Source organism: Chenopodium quinoa, unplaced genomic scaffold (genome assembly GCF_001683475.1).
Source record: "Chenopodium quinoa cultivar QQ74 unplaced genomic scaffold, ASM168347v1, whole genome shotgun sequence".
NCBI classification, from domain to species: domain Eukaryota; kingdom Viridiplantae; phylum Streptophyta; class Magnoliopsida; order Caryophyllales; family Amaranthaceae; genus Chenopodium; species Chenopodium quinoa.
Window position 1 is genome coordinate 765,224 of NW_018742953.1, and position 8,554 is coordinate 773,777.

Sequence of the window (8,554 nt, forward strand, 5' to 3'; positions counted from 1 at the left end):
GACGGCTTTCTTCATGAAACTTCATTTGATCTTCTTAAATTGCATCTTTCTTTTCAAACTTTTCTTACATATTCATATTCAAGCTCAACTTTCAGTTCTTTTCTTAAACCAATTCTTAAAACATTTCTTGTTCATATTCAATACGCTCAAAACATTAACCTCACATGCCAAATGCTTCACTAACTAAGAGGGTTGGTAAAACATAGGTCATTAGGTTTGTAATGTGGTTAAGACAAGAAAGGGAAACATTAGGCTCAAATTGGTTAGCAAGTAAGTTGATGCAAAATAAAAAAAATCAAATTTTTAAATAAACAAAAGGAAATATAAATGAAAATGAGAAAAGGGTGCCCTTTTCCTCCTCTAAAGGTGCTAGGTCACGATCTCGGGAGCTAGAGATCAACACAAGGATTAAGACATGCATAGTTGAGGATCCTAAAATGCCGCACAACAAAGTGATGAAGGCTAGAACAATATAAACCTCACAAGGGATGAAAAGTAAGCAAATGCCAACTAAAGCGCTTCAAATCCACTATAGGGAGCAACTCCATCTTACCACTTTCCCATGAACTAAGGGTTCAAAAGTTCTTAATATTGCTACCTTGGCTAAAATTCGTCTAATTCAACCAAAGGCATTCTCAAACTGTGCATCCCATCATCAAGTTAAGAAGAAACAAGCATTCTAAGGCACATCATCAAAGAAATAAAGTCCAAATGTACGAGCAAATTCCAAAACACATTCATTTCATCTTTCCATAGTCATGTTTGTAACACAAAAAGAAAGACAAAGCAAAAGAAGGAAGAATAAATCAAAAAGGTTCGCAAACGAGGCATATAAATCCAATTAAGTCCCAATCATCATACAATGATCGTTCGATATCAACATCAACGATCCCAGGTTCCTTAGAACCAAATGCAACCAACCTCGAACCGTTCAACTTCTTCCTATGCTAACCTAAACTAAGCATACCAAAGAAAAGAAAGAAAAAAGTAAATGAAAGATCTCACCCGTATGTCTGTTGAAGATAAATAAAGCAACCTTAAGATTTACCATGGCTCCATATGTTGCTTCCAATTTCCTTCAAAGCTACAAAAGAAAGAGAAAAAATAACAAAAACAAACACTACACAAAGAAAAAGGTTAGAAAGAAAAAGAAAGAAGAATATACCAACTCAAACTTTGGGCATAACCAACTACCCAAACTCAACTCATTCTCAAATCCTCATCATAAATCTAGACATCACCAACAACAAACAAGAACAAAAGCTACCAAATTCTTATCAACAACACCATGCAATAAGACCAAATCAAACAATCCATTTATTGTATGAGTCCTTGGTGCCTTCCCCCACACATACCCAAAATACACCCTTTTGATTCAAACACCCCCCACACTAGATAAGAGCATCGTCTCCAATGCTTCACATGCAAATAAATTAAAAGGGAGGGACCAAAAGTAGGGGAGAAACCAACAAACCAAGGGGGGACTATTGGCCACTAGGGCCGGCACCACCATCATCCGCATTCTAATTAACATAATCAAAACCCGAAGGGGGGCCATGGGGTTCCCAACCTCTGGTGTAACCGGGAGGCCACCCATAATGACCCTTAAAAAGGTCTAATTGGGATGCGGATAAATGGTCAAATCGGTCATCTTGGATTAGAGGCAAAGGATGAGAGGGATCAACTTAAGGGTAGTTAGGGTCACCCTTATAATCACTCCCACCCGAAACCCGGCAGTCATAATGACTGGACTCATCGGAAAACACTCAGTTTGGCATATTGGGGTCCGAGGGACCCTGCCAATAAGGGTACGTAGGTTGGTTGTCACCCCCCCCCCCCCATGATGGCACGGGCCCTCGTTGAGACCCCACATATGGGTAGTTAACCGGAGGAGTGACATCCCCTCTATGCACACTAGAATCATAAAGGGCGTTAGTTTGAAAGAAATGGTGCTGTTGGGAGGCGATCATACCTTGCATGCTAAGTTGCATGCTCTCCATTTGAGCCCGCATCACCACCATCTCTTGTTGTTGGTGGCCAAGTTGTTGTTGGTTTTGTTATTGTTGTTGTTGTCTTCTTCCTCTTTGTTGAAGTTGTTGTTGTTGTTGAACCGGAGGGACCACATCCACCTCATCTTCATCGTCCTTATTAATATTACCATCCTCATCACCTTCGTTAATATCCATTCTTGCACCCGGAAGGACTCTCGATTCTTTTTTCACCCACCATGAGTGATTGACTCCTTCCCTAGTGAAGGAAGTGAACTCTGGCTTGGGGAGGACACAATGATGTTGAAGGGCGACAAGTAAGCTCCATGTCCTTCCCGTATCCTCTGTATCCACAATAAATTTCATAGTTTTCAATTGGTCCATATCAAACCAAATGTCACTACCATCACTTTTCTCGATGGGGGTGCAAGAACGCAACTTACCCATATGACCCAACTTTTTGGCCAACCTTGTGACCATCCCGCCACAATGAATCTCCTCCTTTTTTGCTCCCGAAAGAATGTCCTCAATGCATTTGGTGAAAAGATAACCAAAATTCACTTTATGCCCCAAATCCGCCCTTGTAGCAAGCCACAAAATTCGGATTTCTTCCGTGGTTATCTTCCCCAAATCTTGCTTGTTAAAAACCATGTACCCAAGGATTCTATGAAGAAGTCTAACAACAGGGTGCATGATTTGACTAGCCAATGAGTACTTGGCATTGAAGGAGTCCATTCTTGAGATGCATTTCCACCATTTGAGGGGGTTATAATCATGAAAAACTTCATGCTCGGGAAAGAACATGTCGGCATCGGGGTTGAGGTCTAGGAGTTGGTTGAATTGGCGAAGGTTCATTGTTTCTTTCTTGTTGAAGAGTTTGAATGAGATGGAGAGGTATTTTTCTCCTGTGGCATGGCATTCAAAAGAATCTAGGAATTCAAGTGTGGGCTCTTTGTAGGTTCGGTATGCATTGGCCACAAAAGAACCTAACCTCAAATTTTTGAATAAGAACCAACAATCACCATCAATTCCAAGTAGTTGTTGTGGGTTGGTGGTAGTTTTTGGTGGGTCGGAACTTCCGGTTTAGCAAGTTGTCATGAATGGGTTTGTGGTTTTTACTGTGAAATTTGAGTTGTGGAAAAGGTGGTGGCGGTTTCTTAACGGCTTGAGGGGTTTAAGAGAAAGAACTTAGGGGTTCTTTCCCACTCTTTCTCTTCTTAGAACCAAACACCATTTTGACAATCACCAAAGTTCAATCAATCACAACTCCAATCACAAGAACAATCCCACTACTCCAACAAGCTTTCACAATTCACACACTTCAAAATTCACCCAACAACACCAATCAACCAATATAACCCACCAACAATAAAAAAATATCAGCAACAAACAACAATCAACCAAGAAAAACAAGATACTTCAACACAAATTAACATACATACATCAAAATTCCCAAATGAATTCACAAGTATAACAATTTTTCTCACCAAAGCTATTGCTCAAATTTCAATCAAAACTAGAGTAGGAGTGAATATACCAGCAATGAGTGACCCAAAATCGACTCCAACTAGCCTTGTGAAGATAAAATCCAAGCAACCTTCAAGAATCTTGCAATGGAGAATCCGTGAGAGCCCGCAAAAAGATCAACCCTAAAGGGAGCTTGAACGGTAAAATTTCAGAAATTTGATGAGGGAAATCAAAGGAAAATGTAAGATTTTGATGATTTTTTATTATTTATGATGAGTTTTGTGAGGTTGGGAGGTTAGGGCTTAAGGGAGAATGGACTTTTAGAGAGAGAAATATGAAGGAGATGCTCGAAGTAGGGGGAAATAAGGGTTGCAGATTAAAAAAAACTATGCGGATTCGCGAAACCCCTTCGCCGCGCCCGCGGGCCTGTGTGCAGCGTCCGCGGGTATGAGATCGCGCCCTCTCCCAGCCTTCTCCAAGGCATCTCAAGATTTTGCAAAACATAGGAAGAACAGAGGGTTGCGCCCGCGGCACCATTGATTGCGCCCGCGGTTCCTTCCATGCCGCGCCCGCAAGTAAAAACCGCCGCGCCCGCGGCAAATAAGTCTGCACCTTCTCCAGGGGCGCGACGAGGCATCTCCAGAAAATCAAGGGAGAATGTTAAAACTCTGTCCGCGCCATCTCCTCTCACAGTCGTACCCGCGGGTCTATGTGCCGCGCACGCGGGTCTCACAGCAACGCCCGCGGGTCCTTGGAGAGGGCTCTCCCTAGGCGCGGGCTGCACTTTAAGCCCTTGAGCCCTTTCTTCTTTCATAACTCAATCTTGGCTCTTGAAAACAATTCCCTTGAATTTAGAACACCCTCAATTCCTAGTCCACAAACTTAATGCTCAAAAGTTGAAGTACCACAAAAGAAAAGCCAAAGAACGTAAGATAAGAACCATAAGAAAAATCAACTAAAACCGACCAAAAATTGGAAATAAAGAATTAAAAGAGTTGAGAACTCGGGTTGCCTCCCGAGAAGCGCTTCTTTATGAGGTCACTAGCTTGACCATGAGAGATTATCATCAAGGGGTCAACTTAGGATCCATAGGATCAAGTCTCATGCGTTCGATCAGACCAACTTCATCTTTGTAAAAATAGTGCTTCAAACGATGCCCATTAACCATGAACTTGTTGTCACTCGCCTCCAACTCAAAAGATCCATAAGGAGTAGTCTTTGAAATCATGAAAGGCCCCGACCATTTGGATTTGAGCTTTTCGGGAAACAGACGAAGCTTAGAGTTGAATAACAACACCTTGTCTCCAACCTTAAAGTTCTTGTTTCTTATGTGTTAGTCGTGCCATTTTCTGGTCTTCTCCTTGTATATCTTTGAGTTCTCATAGGCATCATATCTAAGCTCTTCAAGTTCGTTGAGCTTGAGCAATCTCTTCTCACCGGCAAATGACATATCCATGTTAAGCTCTTTGATGGCCCACCAAGCGTTATGCTCCAACTCAACCGGCAAATGACAAGCCTTCCAATAGACCAACCGATAGGGGGTTGTACCAATTGGAGTCTTATACACCGTCCGTAGGGCCCAAAGTGTGTCGTCAAGCTTGAGGGACCAACCCTTCCTAGATTTGTTCACCATCCTTTCAAGAAGATTCTTGATCTCTGTATTTGACACCTCCACTTGCCCTTGAGTTTGAGGATGGTAAGGTAGACCAAATTTGTGGTGAACTCCATACCTCTTGAGAAGAGCTTCAAGTTGCTTCTTGGCAAAATGGGAACCTCCATCACTAATTAGCACCCGAGGAACCCCAAACCGTGAAAATATGATTTTCTTGAGAAGCTTAAGCACAACCTTATGATCATTGGTAGGGGAAGGTATGGCTTCAATCTACTTAGTCACATAGTCAACCGCTACCAAGATGTATAAATTCCCACATGAAGAAATGAAAGGCCCCATAAAGTCAACACCCCAAACATCAAAGGGCTCAACTTCCAAAATGTTTTGTTGAGGCATTTCATCTTTTTTGGTTATGCCACCACTTCTTTGGCACTTATCACATCTAGAAACAAACTTGTGAGCATCCTTATGCATCGTTGACCACCATAAGAGAGATTGAGGAATCTTTGCCACCGTCTTGTCAACTCCCCATGTCCTCCACATGGCAACAAGTGGCAATGCTCAAGAACTCTTTCAATTTCATGGTCCGGAACACATTTATGGAAAAGGCCATCTCCACATTGTTTAAACAAGTAAGGTTCATTCCAAAAGTATCTCCTCATTTCCTTGAAAAACCTCTTCTTTTGTTGAGAAGAGAACTCCGGGGGAATGACTCCGCAAGCAAGGTAGTTAACTATATCCGCATACCACGGGCTAGATGTTGAAGCTATAGCCATAAGAGTTTCAAATCCCACCTCTTCATTGATTGGTACATCCTCCTTGTTCTCAAAAGGAGGCCTAGACAAATGATCCGCCACATAGTTCTCCGCTCCTTTCTTATCTCTCATCTCCATGTCAAAATCTTGAAGCGAAAGAACCCAACGGATGAGGTGTAGTTTTTCTTCCTTCTTTGTCATAAGATAGTAAACCGCTATATTATCCTTGTACACAATCACTTTGGAGCAAACAAGATAGGACCTAAATTTGTCCATGGCAAACACAACCGCAAGCATTTCCTTCTCCGTCGTTGTGTAATAATTCTTTTGAGCTTCATTAAGAGTTCTACTTGCATAGTAGATGACATAAGATCTTCCTTCTTTCTTTTTCCCAAGCACTGCACCTACTGCAAAATCACTCGCATCGCACATTAGCTCAAATGGCAAGCTCCAATCCGGAGCTTGCACCACGGAAAAGGAAATGAGAGATTCCTTGAGCTTTTGAAATGCCTCAAGACAAGACTCATTAAAGCTAAACACAACATTTTTCTTGAGTAATTCGGTCAAAGGTTTGGCGATTGATGAAAAATCTTTGATAAACCTCTGGTAAAAACCGGCATGCCCAAGAAAATCTCTCACTCTCGTAATGGAAGTAGGAGGGGGAAACTTTTCAATCACAAAAACTTTGGCCGAATCAACCTCAATGCCCTTCTTTGACACTTTATGGCCTAGGACAATACCCTCCTCGACCATAAAATGACATTTCTCCCAATTTAAAACCAAACTCGTCTCTTGACACCTTTTCAAAACTTTTTCAAGATTTAAAGACTAGTGTCAAAAGACGAGCTACCAACACTAAAATCATCCATGAAAACTTCAATCTCATTTTCAAGCATCTCGGAAAAAATGGAAGTCATGCATCGTTGGAATGTTGAAGGAGCATTGCATAATCCGAATGGAATTCTTTGGTATGCAAATGTTTCATATGGACATGTGAAAGTAGTTTTCTCTTGGTCATTTGGGTGGATAGGGATTTGGAAAAATCCGGAATACCCATCCAAAAAACAAAAGAAAGCATGGTGAGAAAATATATCTAACATTTGGTCCATGTAGGGGAGAGGAAAATGGTCTTTCATTGTATTTTTGTTCAACCTTCTATAGTCAATACACATTCTCCACCCGGTCACCGTTTGGGTGGAGATTTCCTCTCCTCCTTCTCCCTTAACGATGGTCATTCCACCTTTCTTTTAAACCACGTGAACCGGGCTAACCCACTTGCTATCGGAGATAGCATAAATTATGTCCGCTTCAAGCAATTTCAAAATTTCTTTCTTGACAACCTCTTGGAGGTTGGGGTTCAACCTCTTTTGAGGTTCAATTGAGGTGGATTGATCATCCTCAAGATGAATACGATGCGTGCACAAAGAGGGGCTAATACCCTTGATATCGTCAATGCTATACCCTATCACATATCTATAATTTCTTAACACAAGAAGCAATTTTTCCAAATCAAGACCATCAAGGGTAGCATTGACAATAATAGGGTATTCCCCTTCATTTCCAAGATAAGCATATTTCAAAGAGGGGGGAAGGGGTTTGAGTTCTACCTTGGGAGGAGTCTTGGAACTCTCCTCCAATTTCTCCTCCTTTAGTTCAAGCTCTTATTCTTGTTGTTCACCCTCTTCTTCCTTTTGAGCTTCTTCCATGGCCATGACAAATTCTTTTGCCTCTTGAGAGTGGTACTTTTCCTTGCATGTAAGAGCTTCAACCATTGGATCTTGAGGCTTCATCATGACCCTTCCCAAGCGATCTAACTCCTCATCCATAACATCAACTCTATAGCATTTTTCAACCATGGGGGTCTTGAGTAACTTAGAGAACTCAAAAACAATCTTTTCATCGACTACCTCACATGTAATGGTGTTGTTCTTGCAATTAATCACCGCCCCCAAAGTCTTAAGAGCTCCACGACCAAAAATCAAAGGTGTATCGACATCTTCTTCCATATCCATCACTACAAAATCACAAGGCACGTAAATATGCCCAACTTGAATAGGAACATATTCAAGCTCACCACAAGGTAACTTCACCAAACGGTCGGTCAATTGGATAGTCTTCCTTGTAGAGATCATTTCAAAGTTAAGCTTTTGAGCAATGGATAGAGGAATCAAACTAACACTTGCTCCAAGATCGGCTAAGGCGCCTCTAGATTCCATATTCCTAATCTTTACCGACAAAGTGAAACTTCCCGGATCTTTTTGCTTCTTGGGCATCTTATGTTGGACAAGTGCACTCACTTGATGGGGAAGAGTGATGAGCTCATCATTGAGCTTCCTCTTGTTGTGAGAATATCTTTGAGGAACTTGGAGTATGAAGGCATTTGTGTGACAACTTCAATGAAAGGGAGGTTGATGTGCAAATTCTTCATCACACTAAGGAACTTTGCAAACTTATCATTCAATTTCCTCTCCACAAGTCGAGCGAAAAATGGAACCGGCCCATCAAGATTCCTAGCCTCACTAGGAGTTGAAGTTGTATTCTCATCTTTAAGCTTCTTTTTCTCCACACTTCCTTCTTTCTCAACAACCTTCTCTTCCTCAACTTTCTTGTCTTCACCCACACTCTCTCCTCCTTCCTTCTTTTCCTCACTAACCCCCTCCTTAGGACCTTCATAGAATGTACCTGATCTCAATGTGATTGTTTTATGTTGTTGGATGGGTTAGTTTGTGATT

The 8,554-nt window shown here is 41.6% G+C and overlaps 1 protein-coding gene across 1 annotated transcript; it reads right to left on the reverse strand.

Moving 5' to 3' along the window:
* Positions 1 to 7,483: 7,483 nt before the first annotated feature.
* On the reverse strand, positions 7,484 to 8,095 carry LOC110728692. Its single transcript, XM_021908334.1, has one exon. The coding sequence runs from the start codon at positions 8,093 to 8,095 to the stop codon at positions 7,484 to 7,486; it is 612 nt and encodes a 203-aa protein (XP_021764026.1).
* Positions 8,096 to 8,554: the final 459 nt, after the last annotated feature.